This window comes from Anopheles stephensi, chromosome X, assembly GCF_013141755.1.
Source record: "Anopheles stephensi strain Indian chromosome X, UCI_ANSTEP_V1.0, whole genome shotgun sequence".
NCBI lineage: Eukaryota > Metazoa > Arthropoda > Insecta > Diptera > Culicidae > Anopheles > Anopheles stephensi.
Window position 1 is genome coordinate 17,410,881 of NC_050201.1, and position 27,865 is coordinate 17,438,745.

At 40.2% G+C, this 27,865-nt stretch overlaps 2 protein-coding genes across 15 annotated transcripts in view; one reads left to right on the top strand and one right to left on the bottom strand.

Annotated features, from left to right (window-relative positions):
• Nucleotides 1–27,865, bottom strand: part of LOC118512517 (dopamine receptor 2) — a 456,086-nt gene that overhangs the window by 213,322 nt on the left and 214,899 nt on the right. The window lies entirely within an intron of this gene.
• Nucleotides 1–27,865, top strand: part of LOC118512828 (frequenin-1) — a 34,756-nt gene that overhangs the window by 294 nt on the left and 6,597 nt on the right. The window contains exons 1-8 of one of the 13 annotated variants that reach the window (XM_036057889.1): nt 171–348; nt 464–584; nt 1,149–1,291; nt 8,906–9,265; nt 21,911–21,984; nt 22,055–22,144; nt 27,539–27,617; nt 27,686–27,774. In XM_036057889.1, coding sequence (XP_035913782.1) covers nt 9,202–9,265; nt 21,911–21,984; nt 22,055–22,144; nt 27,539–27,617; nt 27,686–27,774 — 396 coding nt within the window. In that variant the 5' untranslated portion in view covers nt 171–348; nt 464–584; nt 1,149–1,291; nt 8,906–9,201. Of the gene's footprint in view, nt 1–170; nt 391–463; nt 585–840; nt 859–1,015; nt 1,032–1,148; nt 1,292–8,448; nt 8,469–8,905; nt 9,266–21,910; nt 21,985–22,054; nt 22,145–27,538; nt 27,618–27,685; nt 27,775–27,865 lie in introns of those variants that run through there. The other 12 variants (XM_036057839.1, XM_036057897.1, XM_036057925.1 and 9 more) reach the window with 12 other exon arrangements.

Here is a 27,865-nt window from a genome sequence, read left to right on the forward strand (position 1 = left end):
TGGGAGCTATGTATACTCTCAGTTGTTATCATACACGGTACGTCGTTCGGCGCATGCTCCATTAAAATAAGCTTCGCCTCACGATTCCTGGTCTCTTTTCTATACCTTCCGAAAAAAAACCCATCGTTTGGTTGTCCTGGAAAAGTCTCTCACAGATTTTCGGTAGTTAGATGCAAACAGCGAGTGCCAGAACATAGCATTGGTTCAGCTCAGTTTGCACGAGATGTTGAACGACATATAGACACTGGAACTAGTATCTTGAAAAATTAGGGAGATATCCAGAGTAACAAAGGGCATGGAATCTGCATGTCATTGTCGGACATCGTCATCATTACAGTGATAAACGTTGTGTGTAATTGCAGTAAACGATTATTTACATTAGAGCTAAACGTGTGTTAAACCAACTTATCAAATAACCGATTTATTTTCTTTTTTTTGCGTATGTGTATGGGCCTGTGTGTAGGTTTGATTAAGTGCAACGTTTATGTACAGCCGGCATAGAAATAAAGCTAGAGGCTGACGGATCATTTATAAAATTGTGTCGCCTTTATGTGGAAGAAGTTTAAGGAGTCGTTTTAATCGCGGTTTGTCTATCTTTGTCATGATTTACTCTCCAGCATGGATATCGTAAATGTAACATCTTGTTATCTACGGAATCACTGCCGATTATATAAAGTTTGCTAAAGTTTTTACATGTATTTCGTAAGGATCAGTAACACATAAAGAAGGACGATTTCCTTATCAAATTTTGCCAACGATACGCATTCAATTATAGAAGCGAACAACCTCAGCAATAAACCTGTCAATCAGCATTTTCTACCACGACGAGCCAACCAATACCATTTGTGTGTATGAGTGGTTAGTGATCATAATGTAAACCAAAGTACAGTGAACTATACGCAATTGCCTAAGTTTTGCTTAGCTTTCTAATCCTCGTTTCTGTATCTAGTCCTTTTGGTTCAAGAAAAAAAATTATAACTCTTTCGTAAAAGCAGTGTGTAATGTGCGAACATTTCGGTTTCTTTCATTGGGTATGTGTGAAGAGAGAGAGAGAGAGAGAGAGAGAGCCTTCATTAACCGTCATTACTGTTTCGTGTATCTCGCGTGTGGCATATATTATTTTCTACCTACGCATTCTTTTTCCACAGAACCCGTTTCGTATGAGTTTCACGTGAAACCATTGGAAATTGAATGTTAAATAGTTGGAGTAGTAATTAGATCCACCTTATATCTGCCGAGCATGCGTTCGTGCGTGTTGATGTAGGTATAGGTTGTGTGCCTCAGAATGTGGGTGAGTATGGTTTGCGCTTTGAACGGTGTTACATAAGGTCCTTCGCCTGGCGAATGAAAAGTGTGTGCCATGAGCGAACAAGCAATTTATCTCAAGTAACCTGTTATAATTCATTCACAAATCCATGCAAACAAATGCACTAGGAGTGATTTCAGTTAGATGCAATACGAAACTATTTAATTGATGTGAAAGAACCATAAGGACATTTGTCACAAAAGATTCGTTTAAAAAATTTAATTGGAATATGTTTTAATGAAATTTTATGAACACGTTTTGATTGTTTATTCCATAACATTTGTTATAGTGTATACAATGAAACCAATTTTTAAAATACACTCAGGATTCAACTTTGATTATCGATAAATGTAATGTATACGACGTCCAGCATGAATAGAAGTAAAACTAAAGCATGAATAGAAAGATAATTATGCAACAGGCTACGCGATGTAAGAATTTCCACCATTCGGTGAGAGGTGTAAACAAAGAAGAACGAAACAGGTAGTCCCTTGCAGATTCGGTAAACAATTCGCTATGTTCTAGAACATAAAGGATTAGCTTTAACATATTTCATGTTTCGTATGTTGCAACTGTTTGGTACTTGGTACAAAATGCGTGTGTAAAATGTGAAAAGCAGAATTCCTTCATTCTGTCGTTGCTCTCACTTTTTTGGAAGCTCTGCTCATGCTCATTTCTCTAAAACGTAAAAGCTTCTCTTGCTAGCTAGCAAGACTCTTTTACTGTTTTTTATCTAGCAATTGTATAATTTTTATAGAACACGTGATAGGATAGGATGCTAGGCTAAAAGACTCGAGAAGCCCCCCCCCCCCCCCCCCCTAGAATCTTTTGTGTGCAGCACTGCGGCCTGTCATTTTTATTGCACAGTGAGATTTTTGTATGGTATAGCTCGTTTCATATAAACCATGTGCATTGTTTCTTAATACTGTTACTGAACGGCGAGTAGAGCATAATAATATTCATTGTAAGAAGTGATTTGAAATGTAATTATTCTTATTTTTCCTCCTTTTCTGAATATCTATGCCCGTTAACAAGTATCCATCGAACCAATGTTCCGTTACAGTCCGGAAACACCGTGTATGTTGTAAGCCTGATTGGTCACTCCTAGCGTGACCAAAAATTATTACGTAGCTCCTGTGAGCCAATATAAATGGTAAAGGATAGAGAAAGGGGGATTTAATAGAATAATAAGAAATATTTCATTCGTCTTCAATAAATCATTTTTGACAACACTGAAAGCACACTGTGAAGCTTTCCCAACGTGTATTGCGGATTGCATTCATTTAGGCGTAAATCCTACAGTTCCTAACAAATTTTGTCAGGGGGGGCCTTCTTGAGTCTTTTACCAATGCTAGTGGTGCGAAAACGAAACTGTCACGCTCTTAAAGCATGACCACAGCCGCGTGTAAGGTCAGTATTCAGGTTATGAAAATTAAACACAATAATCTTAGATAATTAGGAAATTAATAACCGCATTCATTCCACTCTTGTAAGGTATTATGAGTACAGCAGGAAAGCAAAAGAAGATATATGATTCAAGAGATGCGGATAACTACTCATCAGGCGCTACAACCGCTTTGCGGTCTTGGCCTGCTGGCGAGTCTAATTAGCTGCACGATGGTGAGACCATCGTAAAGCTCGTAGAGCGCGTCATTGTAGCGGCTCCTCCATTGTCCTTCCACACATACGGGGCCAAAAATCCTTCTGAGTATCTTCCTCTCGATCGCGGCTAAGAGGGCTTCGTCAGTTTTGGACAGTCCATGTCTCAGAGGTGTATGTGGGACTATAAATGTTCTGTACAGTCCCAGCTTTGTCCGTCGCGACAGGTATTTAGAGTGGAGAAGTTTCCTCAGGCTGTAGTATGACCGGGTGGCAGCCAGCACCCTTGCGCGTAACACAACCTTAATGTTGAATGTCGGTGCTGACTTTTGACCCCAGATAGGTGAAGTTTTGGACGACTTCGAAGGTACGGTCACCTATTTGTACATCACCCCTGCGTAAATCAGTGTTTGTTAGCAGAGCCGCGGGTGGTGCCACCATTATTTTGGTTTTCGCCTCGTTAATCTCCAACCCGAGGTTCTGTGCCGCACGCTCGATCCTTTGATAAGCTTCTGCTACATAGGAGAGCCTCAAACCAATGATGTCTATGTCATCAGCGTATGGCAGGATCTGGATTGACTTATAGAAGATGGTTCCCGAAGCTTCCACCTTCGAGTCGCGGATGGCTCTCTCCAGCGCCAGGTTGGAGGAGGAGACAGGCAATTCCATCTCCCTGGCGCAGGCCCTTGGTGATAGCAAAGAGCCCTGAGTGTCCAGCCATCCATCCACCTTCACCTGGCATGTGATGTTGGCCATTGTCAGAACCCCTGGCTGGTAACTGACCAGATCCCCATCCTTATTCCGACTGCAGGTCACCTTATGTCTAAAGTTATTTCGGCGACATTCTTCGTCGAACCAGCCAGATTTGGTGTTGCCCCGACGTGGTGGGAGTGTGGAATTGGCACAGCTTATTAGTTTTGTTTTTAGAGTGTTCAGCCGTTCGCTCGTAGTTTCATATTCGTTTTCTGGTAGTAGAGCCTTACCTAAAGCGGATTTGAATGCCTGTTGGACGTGACGGACTACCCTTTAGGGAGTCCGTGTTGAGCCGAGCCTGCGTGTTAACTTCGCCCCCATTGGCGCGGGGACGGGCGATTCTGCAACGAATCACTAAGCCAACCAAATAGTGATCGGAATCGATGTTGGCCCCTCGATACGTTCTGACGTTCAACAAGCTCGACTGTCTTAGGCGGCTAATCAACACGTGGTCTATCTGATTGGAAGTGGCTCCATCCGGAGACATCCACGTAGCTTTGTGAATGTCTCGGCGCACAAGCTTGGTACTTCCCACAACCAGATTGTTTGCAGCTGCAAACTGGACCAATCTACTAGAATTGTCATTACTGTGCTCATGTAGACTGTGACTTCCAATGTATTGGTGGTACATTGGCTCCCTACCGACTTTTGCATTGAAGTCGCCCAGGATGTTTTTAACATCATGCCTGGGACACTGGTCAATGATTTTTGTGAGGCGGCCGTAGAATAGGTCCTTCTCCTCTCCATCCTTGTCTTCGGTAAGGGCGTGAACGTTGATGAGGCTGATGTTGAAGAATCGTCCTCGCATGCGCAGGGTGCTTAGCCTATCATTGATGGCCTTGAAGTCGATGATTTCGGATTTCAGCCGCGGACGGACGGCGGAACCCGTTCCGAGCATATGGTGGCGGTCGTGGCAGCTGAAGTAAATGTCGTAGCGGTTACTACCACGCCTGTTATGCACACCATTCCTTAACCAACGGATCTCTTGTAGAGCTACGAGGTCCATGTTCAGTATGACTAGGGCGTCATCAAGTTGCTTCAAGGCTCCGGCTCTGTAGAGAGTGCGTACGTTCCATGCGCCCATCAAAAAATTATTTTTTGGACGGTGCGGGGGTCTGTTATTGTGAAATCCGGGTATCGCATAATTTTAACTACTGTCCGTAGTCAAAAGGTTACTTGAAGCAGGGTGACAGGCCCTGCGCTCAAGCCCCCAGGTATCTCTGGAGGGCCTTGTGGCAGCTCGGTTTAAAGTCTGGTTAACCCCCGGAGCACAGGAAGACCAGTTGCCTGGTCTGTCCACCTCCCTCCTGTTCAGCCTTTCTCCACCATCCGCCAAAGGGGTTGGGACAGGTCCGTGTACCAAAGCTTGGATATGTGGTGGGGAAAGTTACCGCTCGGTCCGACGAGGACGTGACGGAATAGGAGTTGGGTAGGAGAGCCTGTGTAACACCGAAAGGAGTCTCGGAACCTACCCCACTAACAGAGCGATAAACGGATAAGAGTGTGTGATAATTCATTACGATAATGTAGCTTTTCAGTAACGAAAGAGACGAGGTGTGGTTGTGTTCTTTCAATAATACATTTACTGCTAGTACGGTTTATGATATTCGAATCCCATCCAGACCGCCTCCCCGTATGCAGTGCTGACTACTTTGCGATGGGTAAAACCAAGTCAGAGAAAGCCATAAATGGTAGGCCGAGACCTTTCAAGGTTGTAGTGCCAAGAAAGAAGAAGAAGAAGACTTAATGATACCACGTAGTTGGATAGTCAAGTTCACACTACGAAAGAATGGTCCGGATGTGATTTGAGCCTCGATTTGAAGTGCCGTGTGAGGACCAGTGCCTCTGTCGCCACTACCACCGGACCGCCCTAGTGGCTTCGGTTAAGCTTGCTGGTAAATTGGTGGACGAAAAAGTTTATTATAAAGTTTTTAGAAAATATTACACAATAAGTATCTTTATAGGTACTTCGTACCAATATTCTAATTAATTAGTTAGTATATTTAAGAAATGTGCCTGAACATAAGAATTTTTGTAGACAAAATTATATTTTTATTTTATTTTATTTATTGAATACGCAGACATAACGCCGCATCGTCAACAAAATTATATGTTCAATCGATTACTGCTGAAGTTCATTAACCACTCTCGGTTGAGTCTGTCGTCGGTGAATCATTTCTTTAATACACTTGTTCGAAATCAAAGCGCTGAATAGTGTCATATTAGTCATTCATAAATATGAATCTGATGAGTTAGGTAATACTCGTGAGTAGTATTTTTTATTTAATCAGAACGTCGACTTAACCGTATTGCTAAGTTTAGCAGTATAACTCACCATTAGTTTTAAGAAAGCAAATGGTGTAGAAATTTGTGTTTTCTTTAAAGCTAACGACCTTTAATAAGTTGGCCGTGAGAAAAAGAATGCCATTGTTTATTGATATTGATTGAAAAATGCCATTGGGTCGGTCCGGTGGCAGAGGATGGATATAAATGAAAGGATGGAAATTGATTTTCTGATTTTATTTTCCAATTATGATAAAATCGTTTTTCCAGAATATTGAAATAAAACTTTAAAATCTTAATACTAAGCCGATTTCTTCAACCGTATCGGGCACCACAATCACAATTTTATTGTTATTTGTGTCAGGTCTTATGGTCTTATGGTCCATTACTGTAGTTACCAATTTTAACTTATCCGAAATGGTTCTTCATTTTAAGTCAACAGAAATCAAATAATTTATAACATCATCAACCTCTCGAAAACTCTCCTTTAAACAAATATTACTCATTAAAGTAATCATATTCTTTCCGGTTCCACTTTCTTGTTATCGTGCTAACCAGGTACGATTGAATTAAGTTCAGAAAATCGATTTCTCGATTTGGAATCGATTAAATTGAGTCCAGAAAAGGTATGTTAAAGTCTCTCGATGTTTTCTGGACAATAATCCTTCTTTATTAGAAGTATTATACCTTTCATAAACAGAGCCGAATACCTAAAAGCCTCGTAAAAACAAAACAACAACAACCTTTCACATACACATCACATTCACATGATTCACATATTAAATCAGGCAACGCCTTTGATCTTGCTCTGATTATTATATTTATAATCAAAATTTTGAACTCAAGCGATTTTCAATGTACTTGTCAAAGAAGCATTATTCTTATAGCTTTCTTTGCGATTCGTGTGTTTCTTTTTTGAATTTGCAGTATAATTTCGTGTATTTTTCCTGAAACTGGAAAGTCAGCCCACTCTGCGGATATACGGTCCAGGGGGGATTTAATATTCTGTCCTGCACAACTATTTTGAACTCCTAGATAGAAGTTATCGGTTCCTTAGTAGTGAAAATGGGAATCTCTCGTTTTTCTCTGACACAGAGGAATAGATGCAATATTTTCGTTGGTCCATTTTTTATATTGCAGGCGGCTCAATGATGTAACAATAAAGAATAAATAAAAGAAGAGGAATTTTGACAAACTTTTGTTCTATATACCTGGACTTATAACTCCCGAACAAGAAAGTGAGACGCTCACACATTGCCATTCTGGTTGAAATTCTTCAATTTTATCAGGAATGATAATTGCATTCTGGTAACGTGCGCACCCATTATGTATTATATATCAGACAATGATACTATATGGTATGAAATAAGGTTGCATATACATTCATTTAACATGTAAGTCTTATCTGAGTTGTCTAAAATAGACATATTAAACGTTAAATCAGTCATGTTTTCTAGCCGATGTTTGATGGATTAAGGAAATAACGCATACTAAAATGAGCAAGTTATCTGAAATGGTACATTCTTTTTCGCTGAGCTCAGCCTTTATAATTAACTGTACATATATGGACCATTTGTATACCTTTGTATGACGAGACCTTTGGACAGTAAGATATCTTCGTAGGTGAAGTCTCTTAGTAAACAAAACTCATTAGATGGTGTGGCTTTGGACTACAGCAAAATCCACCCACGATAAAATTTGCCAATGCCGCGTTGATAGACCATCCTCCCCGATCTTGCTAGTTTTACCAATTGAAGAGATAGTAATGCTTGACTATCTTTTTCTTTTTCCTTACCATCTTCAATTTTTTTAAATGTCACATGTGTTGTACTTCGTTCTTATGTTTCATGATGAATGACTGGATAAATGAATGTGAGTATGAATCAGTGCAATATACAATTTTCAATACACTGTACCGTACAATATACGGTACAGCAAACGTTGTAGTCACAATGACAGCAAACAGAATGTGTGATTTTTATCCAAGCGATGCATTGAAGCAATCTCATAAAAAGGTACGTCCTTTAGGATACGACGCAAACATTCGGGAAATTTCGTAAGCATTCGGAACACTTTGTAGCATGACGAAATATATCTGTTCATGGTTCATAGTCATACCTTCAAACCATTGTCAATTGTCAACAATTTGTGATTCATTGTTCAAAGTAATACACGATCAGGGCACTCATGTTGAATAAATTAAACTGGTTGATCGGAATATTTATATGTAAATATCATACAGTCTATGATTTATTCTAATACGTTTGTTCTCTCTCTCTCCCTTCTTGGCCTAACGACCTTTTAGGCTAAGACTGTCATTTCTAGCTTACTACGCTTATTGATACCGCATAGTTGGATAGTCAGTCCTCACTACAGAGGGAAGGTTCGCATGGGATTTGCACTCCGGTCCTGCCGTATGAAGACCGACGTCACAGTCGCTTCTATCGCCAGAACGATTAGTCAACCTTTTGAAGGTTGAAACAAACTAAAAATCACACGAATTAAAGGCTAGTGGTACCTTCTACATGTAAGGACAACCCACCTGTTAGTGATGGTATATAATGATTTTATTTTGGAGTGATATTTTGCAAGCAAATTTTCTCCCATAATTATTGAAGACTCATAAAAAAAAAAGTGCTTAATAAAAAAATTGATCGTGTATGCGGTAAATGTATCAAAAATACTTTAGCAAATCTCAAAACAACGCGATATATCACTGTCATCACGATATATGCATACTGAAAAAAATAACTAGAGGTGTGAGAACATAGAAAAAAAGCTTTGCTTACTCATAATAAGTTAACAACTATTTTGTATATTCCTTTTTTTAAGTATTGCCTAATTCGGTATTGCCTGATACTTGAAAAAATAAAACCAGCAGACATCTGAAATTTTAAGTTTCAACAATACAAGTCATCCTAAATGTTTTACTACTATATAACAGTTTCACGTTTCTTTTCACAGATGCTATCAAAATAAGTGGCAGTGTATTCTCATCGTAATGAGAAGAGATTAGTGTAAGTAGTGAAACGTGATATCCATTCCAGAGTGAGAAACACACGACGAGTGGAGCTCCAAATCCCAAAATCAGTGCTGTGTTTACGATAAGCGAAAAAGGACTGTAAGTGCTATATTGTTTAGAGTACTGCTCACATGTTTTAAGCGTGATACGGGCAGTATAAATAGTTCATCGAGTTAGCTTTACACCAGGAGAATATCCACATTTACCACACTACGAAAAAGTGTAATAGACCGAGACAATGGGCAAAAAGAACTCCAAACTAAAACAAGATACCATCGATCGTCTAACGACTGCAACCTACTGTGAGTATCCGTGGCAGATAGCCAGCCTTAAAATTTACTGTTAATGTGATTGTGCTCAGTTTAATGCTTTCAAGGTCCTTGTGCATGTGTAGTTCAATTTTGGTAGTGGTTTAGTGGATACTTTCGCAAACGACCGACCGAAGTGTAGTCAACACGTTTTGTATTTATTTATTAAGGACTGCCTAATCGTATTGCTTAGTCAACACGTTGAACGCTCATAAATGTTAGACAAAAGTTCGTGACTCAGAACTACAACCCATTTCACTTAATTTATCTCATCAGCAGATATGTTAAGAGGTTTGATGGAAATGAACTTATGTATCTGGTGATGAATCTTGAAGGATACTATATATTGCTGTTCTCATATTTTTGGGGCGGTCAGGTGGCATGGGCGATAACGGCGCCGGTCTTCACACAGCAGGACCAGGGTTCAAATCCCATCCAGACCGCCTCCCCGTACGCAGGGCTGACAACTTTGCTATGGGTAAAAACACAGTAACAGAAAGCCAGAAATGGCAGGCCAAGATCTCTCGACGTTGTAGTGCCAAGGAAGAAGAAGAAACCGAAAATTCCGAAAATTGGTATTAAGTGCAAGTTGTTATGAGTGTTTTTAGCTCATTTTATTTTGTCATTTGATCGAATTTTATTTTTATCGTTATATTTTATGCATTGTGCTTAAACATAACCTACAGAAGAATCAATATACAGCATATAGATCAGACAGTTAGTTGAAAGTTGATAGAAACTATTACATAATAATACTTGATCTACTACGACTTTTAGACGCTGAATTTCGGAATTGGTCATCCTGCTTTTAAACATGACGTAATCTTTATTGATTTCAATATATTTCATTCTATCTTAACCATGAAGCTTTTCTTCTAAAAAACTTATATTAACAAACTTAATAAACAATTGCAATCTATTAGTTACTACTTACTTATCAGACGCTACAACCGCTTTGCGGTCTTGGTCTGCTGCAACAATCCTCGATACAGCTCACGGTTCAGCGCCGTTGTCTGCCAATCCGTTATCCCGGCCGTTCTGGCGGACGAATCAACGCCATCACTCCATCAAAATTTGGGCCTACCACGCCTCCTCTGTCCGTGTGGACGACCTAAAAGGACTTTACGGGCTGGGTCACCCGGTGTCATTCTCATGACGTGACCAGCCCACCGGAGCCTGGCGAGTCTTATTCACTGCACGATGTTGAGACCATCGTACAACTCGTAGAGCTCGTCATTGTAGCGGCTCCTCCATTGCCCTTCCGCACATACTGGGCCAAAATTCCTTCTGAGCATCTTCCTCTCAAACGCGGCTAAGAGGACTTCGTCAGTATTGGACAGAGTCCATGTCTCAGAGGCGTATGTGAGTTCTGGGACTATAAATGTTCTGTACAGTCCCAGCTTTGTCTGTCGTGACAGGTTTTTAGAGAGGAGAAGTTTCCTCAGGCTGTAGTATGACCGGTTGGCAACCAGTACCCTTGCGCGTAACTCAACATCAATGTTGTTGCCGGTGCTGACTTTTGACCCTGTTGTGACCGATCGCTTTGACTCTTTGTTCTAGACTGACTGCCGACCTTCCACGTACATCTTATAATGCACATTAAAATCTAACACAATAATACTAACATACTAACACACATTATTTACTACTTTTATTTACTAATCTATGACTTATTCTAACGCGGATACTTTAACCTAGGTTGTCCTCGAAGTCTATCTGACCTTCGTAGTGGTGGGGACTTAGACTCACTACGTTTTCTTTTCCGCAATGGTACTATATGAGTTCTTTGATCTGGAACGTGTATTATCTGGGGTTTTATAAACTTTTTAAATTAATTTACATGGACTAGACGTTGTTACCTTTTAGTTACCTTTTAGTTTTAAGGAAAGTTACTACACTTATTCTTTTCAATATTGTGGCTGGTATCCATCGAACAATCTCTTTAAAATGATTTCGATATAAAACGTTTTCTCCTTCGTGAAATTCTACTTTCTTTTGACATCGCTTAATCTCTTTAACTGTTTGTCTCAGAAACTGTGGTATTTTTTCTTTTACTTCAAGTTTCATCGGATTCACCCTCCCTATTCTAGTGTGAGGCACATAGCATAATAATTTTCCAGCTGGAGTTGCGTTCGTTATGATACACGGTGAATTTCTATTGTTTAATAGGAATTTATTCACTTTTCGCTGTAACGTTAAGGCTTTGAATCTTTGATCAATAAGATATTTTTTAAGACTTCTTTGACAGTTCTGACTCCTCTCTCGGCCAACCCGTTCGATTGAGGATGATATGGTGGTAATTTTTTTTTAACTTTAACCCCATATGATTCGAGAAACAATTTAAAATTTTCTGAATTAAACGGTGGACTGTTATCCGTTACAACCTCTTCTGCTGTACCAAAATACGTGAAAAATGACTCTGTATGTTCTTTTATATCTGATGCTTTTACGCACTATAACTATTGGACTTGCCCATGACACAGAACGTGTTGGTATCAGTATACCTTCTTTAACCAACTCTTCCAAATTTCGCTCGACTTTTTCCGTTAATGCAAATGGGACCGCATATGCCTTATGAAAAATGGGTGACGCATTTTCCTTCAACACTAAGTTACCCTCAAACCCTTATATTGTCTTATTCCGATTTTCATCCAATATTTTGGGAAAATTCTTTTTAATTTCATCCATTACTTCGCCTGACGCACCGACTTGACTGACCGAAAATGTATTTCGCCATCCCGGAAAAATTAAATCTAATCCGTTTCTTCCTAACAAGGGATTTACACGCTGTTCCGTAGGTATAACTATTATTTCTAACTGTTCTTCCATTTTGTTCGACTTTACGCATACTTTTACCGACAGGAATCATTCTTTTTCCATTCGCAGAAAAAAAGATGCATTTGTACTTTTTAATTCCACCTTTTCCAATTATTCTCTATAGACATATTCTGGTATAACTGTTACGCAAGCGCCGCAATCTATTTTAAATATCATATTCTTTCCGTTCACTTCTAATTCGATTATTTCTGCCGCATTATTGCATGCTTCATTACACACGTGATTAAACATTCTTGACCTCTCATTGACCTCTCTTTGTGTTCCTACACCACGTAGACACATGCCCTTTCTTTTTACACACGAAACACATCCACTCTCGCGCTGGACAAGTGTTTGGGTCGTGCGCTCTACCACACCGATAACACGCTCCGTCTTTACGCACACGATCACTGATAATCTGCTGCGTACGCTGCTGCTGGTCGTAGTATGGCTCGTTCTTACGCACACGATCTCCTGTTCTTTGATGCGGTGACTGATGATTCATGTGGTGTGGGTGATGATGTCTAACACTGTTGCTCGATGCCGCTCTTCGTACTGCTGCCATTTCTCCAACATGTGGTTTCAACCTCATGGCTTCATTATCATCTTTCGCCGCTTCCCAAGTGCATGTGATTGCCGTTGCTTTCTCGAACGACAAATCTTCTTGTCGCAAAAGCTGCTTCCGGAATTCACCATCACGAATGCCCGCTATGAATTGATCACGTACGGCTTTGTTTAAAAAGTTGCCGAATCTGCACTGTTGCGCCGCTGACTTTAGCATGATGACGTACTCGTGGATCTGCTCACTTTCGTGCAGACAGTTCCGGAATTTAAAACGTTCCGCAACCACACTCACAACCGGACTCAAATGCACTTTTAATAGTTCGCACAGCTCCTCATAAGGCTTCAGACGCGGTTCCTCCGGATCGCACACTTTGCTTGCAACCTTGTACAAGGATGCTCCACCTACCGTAAGCAACAATCCAGTCTTCTTTTTTTGCTCGACGTCGTTCACTTCGAACAACACATTTATTCGACACAAACATTCTGTAAAGGATTCGCCTAAAGCGAAAGGCTCGACACACCCGATTTATTGTGCCATTGTACTTTTTCTCTTTTTCCTCGTCGCCAATTAACTGTTGTGACCGATCGCTTTGACTATTTATTACCCTGGATATGCTGTCATATGCGGCTTTAAAATCAATGAAGAGATAGTAGGAGTGGAGCTGCTGCTCCGCCATCTTCTCCAAGATTTGCCGCATCGTGAAAATCTAGCCAGTGGTTGATTTTCCGTTTCGGAATCCTCTCTGATAGTTTCCGACTATCTCTTCAACGAATGGGACATGTCGATCTTGTAAGATTAGGGAGAAAATCTTGCAGGCGGTATTCAATACCGTAATACCCCTGTAAATGCTGTACTCTAGCCTATCTCCCTTCGTGTATATGGGATAGATGATACCAAGATTCCAATCACACGGCATCGATTCGCTATCCCATACCTCAGTAATAATTTGATGAATTTCCTGTTCGAAAGCTACACCACCATTTTTGATCAGTTCGGCTACTATTCTGTCGGTGCCTGGAGCCTTGTTGTTCTTGAGCCGACGGTTGGCCGTTCGTGTTTCATCAATGATAGGTGGCAGTAGCATGATATCGTCTGCTAGTGGAGCCTCTAGCTGTTCGTTGAACTGAATCTTTAGCAATTCATCAAAATACTGAGCCCATCGCGAGAGAACCCCTGGCTGGTAACTGACCAGATCCTCATCCTTATTCCGACAGCAGGTCACCTTAGGTCGAAAGTTATTTCGGCGACCTGCTATCTCCTGGTAAAACTTTCTTCCTGGTCCGTAACGCACTCTGATTTCTTGAAGTTCCCGCACCCGCTGCTCTTCCCAGAGTTGTTTTTTGCTGTGATGAACTCTTTTCTCTTCTCTCCTGAGCCGTGAGTATTCCTCTGCGCATGCCCACGTTCTATGCCGCTGCTGCATCACTCGGTATGCGCAGTTTTTACGTTCGGTCACTTGTCTACATTCTTCGTCGAACCAGCCAGATCTGCTGTTGCCCCGACGTGGTGGGAGTGTGGTTGCAATCTATAGGAAACTGTTATGTTCTCGCGATGCGTTCAGACTCTGGTTTTGACCTTTTATAGTCCGAAAACGCCAGTTTTTTTTCCATTTTGTTGCTGAAACATTTTTGTATCTCATTCTCCAGTTAGTCGACATTTGCATTTTACATGTTTCCTCTAAATAGTTCAGCGCACGTTGAATCTGAGTCAATGAGAAAGGTGAAATCTGCTTGGAAATGAATTTATTCGAAACAACACAATAAATTGTTATTACTCATTAGAAGGTTTTTTTCTGGTTTGTCTGAAGTCTACTCATAATGGGCAGTATGGTGTAATGTTTATTAACTAATGCTAAAATGATGAGAAGCTTGGCTGCATGCATGAGAAAGTGTCAATAGTGAATTTGGATTCACTGAGAGAGAGTGAGAGAGAGAGAGAGAGAGCAGAGTGTAATCAATGTTTAATGTGTGTTACAAAACCCTAACTTAACTCTAATCTCTAAAGTAACACTGTTCTTATCAATGAAGTGCTCGTTTTATTCGTAGTTCAATTGTTGGAATGAGTTGTTTTGTATATAATTGGTCCTTAGTTTTTGGCATGAATGCAGTCTGACATTGTTGGATTCGATATCCGGTTCTTCCGTTTGATAGAATAGCACCACAACCATTCAGTTTCGTAGCATCACTTAGAAATAACACTGGTATGAACAAAAATGATACAGATTTAGTCAAGTAAAGGATTAGTAATCATGTGAGAGCTATGATGTCATCAGAGTTCCATAGTTTTTACGGTCGTAGCAATTTAAAACCCTTTGCTGACTGTTATTACATTTTGATCATAAAAAGCTTAAACTGTTTTGGTTTATAATGCACTGGATGCACCCCTATACCGATTTTCTTCATAATTTTGAACATGGTTATTCCGGTCTGTTGGTCATTATTTATTTTATATGTTTGTTTGTCGGGAAACCTTGAATCTGACTATTTCACGCATCATCACCAAGCTAGAATAGCTATGGAATCACGGCACCATGAATTCGGGCTATAAATGACTTTTTATATCGCTTTTTGCCAATATTTTTCGTTCATACATAAAGTTTCCTCTGCGATTGTTGTGAAAGCAATCCCTAGCTCGATTGCTTTTGACCACTATGGTCTAACACGAACCTATTGTTGTTTTAACTTTTTATTATTTATTTATTATTGTGTATAAGTACATGCTATGAGAGACAAGAATAAATTAGAATAACACCGTGGTTGTAAAGGCTAAAGACTGCCATAGTGAAGAAATGTAGCTTACTGATTACTAATACTGATACTGATACTGATTATTTAATCGATTACTGACAATTTTTTTTGTACAGCCTTATTGAACGCGTGCTATTCATTGCGTGTTTACAGTTGGGACTGTCTATCAATAACTTTGGGTTAATAGTTTGATTATCATTATCCATGTTCTTCAATGATTAAATAAATGCAAGTTTGGTTCGGGAAAATTTTAAAATGTTTCATTTTTAATTTTATTATTATCATTATTATTATTATTATTATTTATTAAGTATGACAGTCCGATGCCGTATTGTCACCATCGCATGTGGTGACTGTGAATTACATTCACGCAAAAAACAATTAACAAAATTAACTAGGCATTTCCTCCTAGTTATTTGCCATATCCCGGGCATGCTCGGTTGTGACAGAAGGTGGGTGGTTGCTGTCCATTTCTATTGCGTGGGTATGTGTGTGTGTTGTATGTTTTTTGGTTCGGTTCTATTGTTGTGGCTAAGGCTGCGATGAGGGTTGGTTTATTCCGGTTGTCTATCCTGGGTCTGGACTGAAACAAACAAGCACAGTTATTTGGACAGTACAAACATGATTTTTTCTGCGTGCAATGTTTTCCAAGTAGCCCAGCCATGACACAGCCTATGATCGGCCAAGCCAACATCGGACTCAAAAGCGATCGGCGGATTCTATCTCGCAACAGCAGGAGTGACTCCACTGTTTACGAGGCTGTACCCGCCGACCACTCCCGAGCTCAGCGTCAACACAGATGGACCCGCCGTATCAAAGCTGGGCTAACCTGCAGCACACTGCTACAGACGAAAAAGCCTGCCTCCTTTTACGGCAGTATGGAAATCGCCCTCGAATTATATAGCCAGTTCAACGCAATACCCGTTGCACAACATAAAACACTTACCACAAAGACAACACAACATATAACAAAAGGAGTGGCGGATGTGGATTGGAAGGATAATAGGGATGCGGAATCAAAGGATAAGACCGTTGTCTCTGGCGAATCGGTAGATGCGCCTCATGTAGGCGAGGTCCCTAGTTGCCAACACTTCTCTTATTTCTATACCCGGTCGTCTGCCGATGCTCTCGACTGCGCCTAACAAGGAGGGTCTTGCGGTTTCAAACTCCACGCAGTACCATAGAAGGTAATCCACATCGTAAAATCCGTCACCGCAGCCACATACCTTCGTCTGAGCCAGAGTTATACACTGAAGATGAGCATTCAACGCGAAGTGATTTGACATAAGTCGAGACATCATGCGTATGAATGCCCGGTCCACAGAGACCCACCGAACCAAGGCCGCCGGGACACTTGCGGAGAGATCGAGAAAAGGAATCGCCCGAGATCATCCGCCTCCCACATGCTCTGCCAGCGAGACAGGAAAAGTTGCTGTGGTAGACGAAGAAACTCTCGGGCCGAGATCGGACGGTCGTAAAATGCGCCTTGATACACGCCTGTTTTGGCCAGTGAGTCTGCCTTCTAGTTGTCGGGAATTCCACAATGAGAAGCCACCCAAATTAGCGAAATCCTGAACGCCTTGTCGAACATGGAGCCAAGCAATTCTATGATTTTCATGGTAAGGAAATCCTGACTCTTAACAGCCTTCGGGGATCGTAGTGCTTCGATAGCGCTAAGGCTATCTGTGAAGATGAAGTACTGATCCGAAGGTCTCGCTGCTATAATCAATAGTGCGTACAAGATTGCGGCTAGTTCTGCGGTGTAGACACTACACGGCTCCCGCAATTTGAAAAATGCTTCGGCGGACTCACTAAAAACGCCGAAGCCGGTGCCTTCCTTAGAGTATGATCCATCAGTATAATACTGGCTACTTTGGTCTAAATGGCCATACTTATCCCGAAAAATGCCCGGAGCTACCATCGGGCGAAGATCATTCGGTATGGTCTTAATTTCCTCGTGCAACGAGGAATCTGTTGTTAAAAGGGAACTGTAGGTCTCAGGAAGGGCAGCACGGTTTAATGCCTGTGGAGCGCTAGGATGCACTTGTAGGGCAACAAAATCTTCGTAGATTTTCAAGATCCTGCTCTTAGAACCTGTCTCTAGAAGTGCTTTAAAATTTTCTTCGATCAAGGGATTTGATACTGAAGAACGGATTAGAAGGCGAAGCGACAGCATTTCAAAACGAAGTTTTAGCTGCATCACTCCGGTCATCACTTCTAGGGACATGTTGTGTGTTGATTTCATGCTCCCTAGTGCGAGTCTAAGACAACGATACTGTAGCCTCTCTAGTTTGAGGATATGCGTGTTGGATGCCCAATAGAAGCATATGCTTCCATATTCCAACACGGATAGTACCGTTGTCTTATACAGTCGCAGGACGTCTGATGGATGTGCGCCCCACCAGAATTCTGTGACTGTTCTTAGAAAGTTGATTTTTTGCTGCATTTTTGCACCTGATGATGGTGATGTGTGAATTCCAGTTTAGCCTTGAGTTGAACCAAACACCAAGGTATCGAAAATTGTCGGTAGTTGCTATCTTTTCACCGCACAAAAATACATCAATTTTTGGGTCAATTTGCCTTTTCTCCCTGTTTTTTGTCGCTAAAAGGAGAAAAGACTACCATCTCAGTTTTCGTTGCAGAAAACTTGATACCAAGAGCAATACGGCCAGGCCGTTCTTTATCAATAAAAAAAAACTTGATACCAAGGTTTTCAGACCACTCGGCAAGATTGTCCAAAGTGGTTTGTAAAGCCAGTTGTATTTCGGTGGCGTCCCTGCTTGCAAATGATATGATGCCGTCGTCTGCCAATTGTTTAATGCTGCAGTTCGGAGCTAGGCAATAATCTATTACGCTAACATAGAAGTTATATAGCAGGGAGCTCAAGCAGGACCCTTGTGCTAGTCCATGGAAACTGGTCTGCTTTAGTTGCACATGACCATTGTTGAAATACATAGCTTTCTCCGACAAAAGGTTGAACAGAAAGTTATTGAACTTTGAACCCAGCCCCACATTTTCTAGTTTTTGACTCAGCTTGTATGGTGATACTGAGTCAAATGCCCCCTGTATATCCAGGAAAATAGATCCCATGTTCTGCTTGCGTGCACGAGCAAGCTCTATATCTGTAACCAGAAGGGCTAAGCAGTCATTAGTACCCCTGGCTTTACGAAAACCAAACTGGGTATTCGAGAGAAGGTTGTTTGATTCCAACCATTTTTCTAACCGGAAAAGAATCATCCTTTCAAGGAGGCGTCATCCTCCGACACGACAGTAACGATATTGGCCGATACGAATCGAAAGTGACAACTTTCACCTCTCTCCACTCTTGCGGGACGCTGTTGACCTCCAACATATTGTTGAAGATGCTTAACAGACGATTCCACCCTACGTCGCGAAGATTTTGAAGCAATTTGCTACTTATCTGATCCAGACCTTGGGAGGATTTTTTGCTTGATAGGAGAGCAAGTGATAGCTCTACCATTGAGAACGGTGAATCCATCCTAGGGTCACTACCAGGCGCATGTTGTGTAAAGCTTTGCGCAGGAACGAAATCGGGACAAAGCTTGTGGGCAAATTCATACAGCCACTCGCCAGAAAAGCTTTCGCTCTCATTTATGTTGTATTTATAGTTATTGTTGTTATTTAATTTTAAAACTCTGACCAGTCTTATTTTGCTATTGAATATAGAGTGGTTTTATTGTGCAATTAACTGTAAAATCTGAATTTGCGTCGAGTCTTAAAGTTCAACTACACATTTTTTTACTTCATTGCATTAATAGAGCTTTGTAAGTTTGCTTTAAATACCTTAACTTAACTTAGACATGTTTGAAAAATTCTCGTCTTGAACCAGCAATATAAATCTCTGTTTAGAAGGTACGCAAAGTCAAAATTGCACATAAATTTTTCTGTCAAACGGCCTGATTTGATCAATCTTTCTGTCAAAAAAAATTTAGGTCTTGGACCCATATATTCAATTTTGACTTTGCGCACTGTCTAAACTGAGTATAATACAAAGAGCGTATATACGAGAAAATGGAAAAACATCACATCCCTTTAGCGAAATGACCTTTGTACGTAAAATGAAAGTAGTCCCTTTGTCAATGTGTCGACGTATCTAATAACAACAGTACTTCTCATGCTGAAGATTAAACAGTAGTTAAATGTTTCATTAATAGTTTTTTTTTATAACTTCATAGCCGTATGGTCTGCAACCGTGTGATAGGTTGTCATCTCGTTGGGAACACATTGATTACATTACATTGATTATTACTTCAATGTTCATTGTGTACGTTACAGTGATGGACAATAGAGGAAGATCACTTAATTCTATAAATTTTTAAAAGTGTTGCCGTGTGGAATTGTGGTGCCGATATTTAATTTATTTATTCAGTTTTTATTTGAAAAACTGAGAAAATCTCAGTTTAAAGAGACTATTATCGGGCGCATTTTTTGCGCTTTTACATTTTTAACACGATCTACCTCGGTTACTATAAAATTTGTTTATTTATGTAACATGGTTTTTTGAATTTTACTATGTTATTAAAAAACAGGTTACGAACAGTACTTTTTCAAATAGTGCAATACAGTGTATTATTGATATTATGTTTTTATCACATGTCGTTACTATGCAATCACAGAGTGCGGAGTGCTACTCGAACAAAAAGAGGGCGATTCGACTTTAAGTATAAAAAGGTGTAAATCTTTTATTTCATTCTAGAAGTCGTACGCAATTCATGAAAAATCAAATCTTTTATAAACTTTACTGTGTGGTCACTGAAAAATCTGACAACTGGTTTTGGATTAAATTGCGAAAAATAAAAACAAGGGGCTACGTTTGGTGCGCGAAATTTGCATCCAATGTCACCTTACTTTTCGGACACAGTAGTGTACCACTATTTATGCTGTTAAATTTAAAAGATAAATTTGTTAGTTCGCAATCACATATCTACAACCGAGCATGCCTGGGATAAGGCAACACAACAGGGAGGAAATGCCTTGTATTCTTTGTGAATTTTTAATCATCAGTACATGCGGTGTTGACAATACGGTGTCAAGCCGTCATAATTGAATAAAAAAAATAAAATAAATAAATTAATTATGGCCTTGAATAAATATGTCATATTATATTCGAGCTTGCAACGATTCTCAACCGCTATACTGATCGGTAAATTTTGCTTCTTGCTGCAGAGAAGATTTTGCTGCCAGATAACAACAAAATATTTGGAACTGATTGAAACACTACGTGCATATTTAATCATTTATTTTTTATAGATGCGGCCTAGCCGCATTTCTTAACAGTAGATTACAAAAAAATACCATCGGTTTGGACACATTTATTGTTTGTGGCGAATTAATTATATTTGCCACTGCTGAGGTTAGTTGAGACTATCTTAAATAATTCTTCATTTTTGTGTTCATAGCTCAATTTTTCATAAGTGCAATCCACTTCACATTGCACACACAAACCAATCAACCATTATTACCAACCACTATGAGAGTACATTTTTTTGCTCTTAGACTTGAGTCCAAATTTCACAACTAAAACAACCAGAAAATATTGCCTTGGTTAAATTTCCGATGCATGCAAAGCATCAACACTGTTCAGTGGCTGGAGTCTTTCCGCTACTGGATTTTTGTGCCTGTTTTTAGAAGTGTTAAAATGTAGTGAAACTCAAAGCTGTTATAAAATTATCAGAAAATGCCGCATTATTCCCAACATTTAGCTGAAGGGTCAAACTCATACTTCGAACAGATTTCTTCAATTACATTTTCTCATCTTTTTTGGCAATAGTAGTTCCCAATAAATTGATAATGCAATAATATAATAATATTTTGACTGCTCTTTAAGGATAAAAGAAAGCAATACGGCCAGGCCGTTCTTCATGAATAAAAAAATACAGAGAGACAAAAGAAAATGGTTGGGACTGTTAAGAAATTTATGAAATTCAAAACTGTTCAATGTTTGGTGCACGAAAAAAGTTTAAAGACAACAAGCAATTTACTACTTATTAAAATATGGGATAAGATTATTACTATTATTTATTTATACGATGTTGCTGAAGATCTGCTGTTCTGGGGAACCCTCGAACATCCAATCAACCCCAAATACAGGTTTTGTTAAAGTTTTAGACTGTAAACCTTAGATAATTTGTAACTACCAAAACTTAAGTATAGCACAAGGATAGATGCCAAGAAAATAACAGATCAATTCATATTTTAATAAAGCATGATACGATGTTAACACTAAATTTAGGACCGTTGTTTATCAACATTTGCGTTTATTGTTACACGATGATACAAATTCAGTTACAAAGTAGTACTGTGGTTGACCGCAGTTGTAAACATGAATATTTTGAATGATAGTAATAGCATCAATGCATGTACCTACAAGTCATATTTAACCATTTAATAGATGTTTTAAAAATATAGAAAACATATTTTTTTAAATATGTTTTTAAAATAGAATCTATTTTCTATTTTGTTTTTTTTCTGATTCCTAATCCAATATAGTTACAGAGAAAGAAATTCGTCAATGGCATAAAGGATTTTTGAAGGACTGTCCGAACGGTCTCTTAACAGAGCAGGTAAGTAGTAATAGTCCACAAATGTGCGAAAGAGCATCGAACATAATCCTTATGATACTCTATTCGACAGGGTTTCATTAAAATATATAAGCAGTTCTTCCCACAAGGCGATCCCAGTAAATTTGCATCTCTCGTCTTCAGAGTTTTCGATGAAAATAATGTAAGTATCCTTAAAATGTTATTGCGCAATATCGAACAACTTTTAGAAAACTTTCAATCATTGTTGCCCACCAGGACACTAGTTGTCAGTCATCGAATATTGCATTATAAAGAGATTTATAACTGAGATTGTTAATTGATCATTTAAGCTTTATTATGGGGATTTTATCATTCAATAATCAAATTACGTAACAATATCTTAACGTTCTAAACTGTAGTATCGCAGAAAATTATATTATTTCAAAGCACATATGGATCGTTGATATGGATCGTTTGTTTTACTCTGGAACATAAAAAATGTTTTTCCTTGGTGTTGAAGAATAAAAAAAATCTAGTTTATGTAAAGCTGCATTATTTTAAATCTTACGCCAGCTTAATCATTAACTTAAATTTAATGGAACAAAAGTGCACTAGGAAATGATAGAGTTTGGCAGATTTAATCATGTACATAAATTTCAACGTATTTATGTAACGTAACTTAATACTAACCAACAATAAAGTCGTGACTACCTGAGATGTCCCAGAGCGTTTGCATCCTCCGCTCGGCTCCACTAAGACTCGTGGCCATATAGGACCACCGAGCGCATCAGTGTGCGATAGATCTCACATTTCTCTCACATCTCTCTCAGTAGGCACGATTCCCCAGCACAATGCGTCTCCAGATTTTGCTGCTGACATCGTTATCCGAAGTAACGGCAGTCCCAAGATAGCGGAACTCCTCTACCACCTCGAGGTTGTCGCCGTCGACTAACACGCTGCTTCCCATTAGGGCTCTTTCACGATCAGAGCCTCCGGCAAGCAGGCAATTCTTGCTGCTTCACGTTTCAGTTGGGTGTATGCCTCACACATCTTCGCTGTCGTCTTGCCAACGATATCTATGTCGTCCGCGAAGCCAAGAAAGTCTCGTATGACACCTTCTAAGGCTATATTGAACAGTAGACAAGAGAGTCCGCCCCCTTGCCTCAGACCCCTGTGAGTTTCGAACGACTCCGACAGCATGTTCGATACTCTCAATCTGTACTGCACCCCGTTCATGGTGGCCCTTAACAGCCGGATCAATTTTCCAGGAAAGTGGTGGCACTGCATGATGTTCCATAGCTCATTCCAATCTATGGTATCGTAGGCCGCCTTGAAGTAGATAAAGAGGAATCTGGCGCTTTTGGCAATTCTGCCGAAGAGTAAAGATTTGGTCGGTGGAGGATTTGCCTCCATCAAACCCAGCTTCCGTCCGTTCCGAAATCCGTAGCAAGGGGGGCAAGTCTGCAGAACATGATCTGGGACAGGATCTTATAGGCGGCATTGAGGACTGAAATAGCACGATAGTTTGAGCATTCCAATCTTCCACTTCTCCGGTAATTCTTCCTGTTCCCAGATTCTCGTGATCAGATGCTGTAGCATGAGGGCGCGTGCTGCATTCTTCTCGAATAATGCACGAGTGCATTCTTCGTCGAACCATTCCTTCCGTTGACTGCGTGGTAAGTGGCCAATTTTCAGTTCGGCTGCGGTGCTGATGGCTCGTTCCACCTTATGCCAGTGGTCTCCGAGGGGAATTGCGGTGTTGTCGTCCGAAAACGCTTCCCCGAGCGCTGCCGCATATCCCTCCGCCACATCAGCACGTTTCAGCCGATCCAGATTGAGCCTTGGGGTAGGCTTGCTCCGTTGGTTGTTCACCACGGAGAGTTTCTGGCGCAGCTTTACCATTACCAGGAAATGGCCCGAGTCGACGATTGCGCCTCTGTATGTTTTCACGTCGATAATATCCGAGAAGTGCCTTCCGTCTTTTAGAACGTGGTCGATTTGGGAATAGGTTTGGTGATCTCCAGGTAAAGCTGAACCGAGGAGCGTGCTGGAAAAGGGTGCTGCGAATGCTCATGTGCTTGGAGAGGGCAAAATTGATAAGCCTGAGGCCGTTGTCGTTTGTCAGCTGATGGGCGCTGAAGCTTCCTATCGTCGGTTTGAATGCCTGCTCCTATCCAACCTGAGCATTCAAGTCCCCGATGAGAATTTTGACGTCGTGTGGTGGGCAGCGGTCGTACTCCCTCTCCAGCTGCGTAAAGAGCTCCTTCTCATCATCGGTGCTCCCAAGGTGCGGACTGTGCACATTTATGATGCTCAGGTTGAAGAACCTGCCACGAATCCTCATCCTGCACATTCGTTCGTTAACTGGCCACCATCCAATCACTCACTGTTACATAGCACCTAGCACCATGAACGTGGTACCGAGCTCACGCGTTTCTCCACCACTTTGGTAGATTGTGCAGTTGCTACGGTACTGGCGCACCATTGTATCCTTCCTGCGCACCTCCTGAAGAGCTACTATCTCGAAGCCGCGGGTCTGGACCTCATCTAATAGGATTCGGGTGCTTCCGTCAGATGTAAGGGATCTGCAATTCCAGGTTCCGAGCCTCCAATCGTAAGTCCTTTTTCCATGAAGGGGTTTGTATCGATTGGTCCCGTGCAGTATTATCTGTTGTTGGCTATTCGTTGCTTTTTGTTTTTCCAGGGGTGGCTTGCAAGGCCTCTCCCCTAACCTTCTGTGTCGTCGGAGGGCCTACGCATCCTTGCTTAATGTCCCTTGGGATGCCAGGACAGAAAGGGACAACCAGCCGCCCCTAACATGGAGAAATGACGCTGGCCATCCCCCCTCCCCCGCTCAATTTAGCCATATGACCCATCCTCCCAAGGGGTTGCGTTTCCCCGTGTACCCAACCTCAGATTATTGGAGAAATATGTTACCGTTCTGTACGCCATGGACGTATTGAGTCGGTGTATGAAGATCCTATATTATCCTTCAAGAGGCGTCGGACCATACCCGTATCAGTGCGGTATTGCTTCAAAAACTGAAAACAGAACTTGGAACAGAACAGAAGGATGAACCACTAGCTTGCTGAGCTTTACGGCGAACCGGACATCCTGACGGTGGCGTAGACCGGCAGGATACGATGGCTGGGGCATGTTATGAGGATGCCGGACTCATGCCCCGCCAATAAGGTACTCGTCAGCGACCCCCAGTTCGGCACGAGGCGTCGGGAAGCACAGCGAGTTCGTTGGCTGGATCAGGTGAAGGGAGACCTGTCGGAGATCGGGTGCCTACATGGATGGGAAGCTGCAGCCAGGGATCGAATTTCCAGGAAATCTATTGTTGACCGGGCCAGGTCACGACGATGAACTCTTTAAAAGAGTAGACCAACATGATGATGATGATGATGATGACCTGAGATGTCGTTCAATTAGATCGCCCATTTTCATACGATTGTTACACGTTTTCTACGCCACTCTCTATTACAATTAATCCAAATTGGTATCTTTTATCCTTATTCCCTGGAGATATCACTAACTATTGTACAATAAAGTAATACATTTTATGTGAATTTTGCGGCATCTATCTATCTTTATTGATAATGATAATGTTTATGTGCAACTCAAACAAATTAATTATGTAAATACAATCGAACCATATTGTAATATGTGTACAATATAATTGAACAACTTAGTATTTATGATCAAAATCACCTACCTTACAATGTGAGGCTGGTAATTTTTCATTATATACTTTGTCGAACTTCAATGCAAGATAGAAAAAGAACTTGGATCAAATGCTTGTCCCCTATTGGAACCTACTGTTTTGGAAACTATTGTCCCCTAAATGGAACCTACTGTTTTCCACACAAAGGATTGTAATTTTTTTTTCGCGTTTCCTACTATCTAATAAATAATCTACGCTTCGTTGCATATCGATAGATATCATTTTTATTTATGCTTGTTGATAAAGTTTATAATTTTTTGTGTGGTTAAGAAACAACGTGGCAACTGTAAATAAAACGCTGTGACTGGTGCCGTTGAGTGATGTGGTGATGCTGCACTAAAAAAATGTACAAAAGCGCTAATAAACCCTTAAAAACGCTTATCAAAAGAGAGTAGGGGTTCATGTGTAGGTCAGTACACTAAACTAAGCAAAGGAAACCTAAGTGCCATGATATTACTGTTTGATGTTGCCACCATAATATTGAAATTATATAACTATTAAACATACTAACACGCAAAATCCAAAAGACTTATAATAAATAAATAAATTACATCTGTTTTGGTTTGAAACCCCAATCAAAACAAAGGAGATTATGAGTAATGAAATTCACAGATAACCTACCTTAGGAAAGTCTGGGCAGAACTAAGAACTACCAGACTAAACAATCAACATGACAGAAAATAATAAAACCTCGCCAATTTACATCCTTGACTATGAGCCCATAAGAAACACTTGGGTCGACTATAAGAAAAAGTGCTAAACAAGGCCATTTAAGACGAACCGTTACCATTTGAACCGCTATTTGAACTGCTATTTGTGACACAAACCGCTTGTACCTAGCACAACTATTCGTGATTACATTCACTAACGTGACTATTTCAATGTCAAGCCTCAGAAGTTGCAACTTGTTGAATATATCTAATAGGGCTGGTGGTAGAAGAGTCAACAGCTTTATTTTTGATCGAAGAACGTATGGAACACGCTAACTGTTGCTTAAACCTGTAAAAACTTGATGCCCGTAAGCATGTCGAATCGAGTGGCACAGCTATTGACTATAATGTACTTTACTTTCTGGGCGAAGGGAATGCTGAGCTAAACATATTACGTTTACGAATATCGCGTGAATGTTTGAAATAACAATCGTTGCCATTTATCATGATGCTATCACTTCAATAAAAAAAATTGGTTCATAAAATCTGACGGATTAAAGACATTGTCTTTCCGTTTATAGTAGAAAATATTGTTTGCTTGGAGTAAGACCTACATCTTTTCAACTTAAGTGAAGACAAAGACACAAAAAGTGAATTTTCGAAAGATTTGCGTTCTAAAAAACAGAAAAGAAACACCATATCTAAGCTTTGATGTTATGCGTCCACAGAACAGCCCATGAAACTTTGAAGGATATTTTTTTCCCATTGACGTTAATTGATTTTTTGTGTCTTTTCAACATGCACTGCAACTTTGGGAGGATTTGGTCTGTCTTTTCTGGATTTCTTGAATTTATACACCCATTACTGGATAGTCAGCTCCATATATTGGAGTAGGAGTATGATAGGATTTTTCTTTTTTTAGGGGTCCTGCCTTGTGAAAGTCCTCACAGTGACCACAATATCTCTTTTTTGTATTTTGATGTTTAAGAGGGAAAGATGTATGATGAAGGTGTTAGAGTAATTAATAACAACTGTAGTAAAGTTGTTAGCCCTACACACGGGGAGGTGGTCTAGATGGGATTTGAAGACCGGCGCCGTTATCACCTCGGCCACCAGACCACCGTTATTGCTTAGGCTAATGTTAATTAATATCCGGATGTTCATTAATGTCATGTCTTTACATTTTACGTTTCATGTTTTTATTTCTACAATAATAAAGGATGGTTCCATAGAATTTGAAGAGTTCATCAGGGCATTGTCTATAACATCACGAGGAAACCTTGACGAAAAGTTACATTGTAAGTGGGAAAATTAATATAAGTGAACCATAGCTATGAACGTATGTAACCATTTTTTCAAATTTTAGGGGCATTCCGACTCTACGATGTTGACAATGATGGTTTCATAACACGTGATGAAATGTACAACATTGTCGATGCAATATACCAAATGGTGGTAAGTAATATTTTAATAACGAATAACTAATAATTATTGAACGATTTCAAACTGAGAGAAATTATGTAAAATATCCTCTTTAACCGTAAAC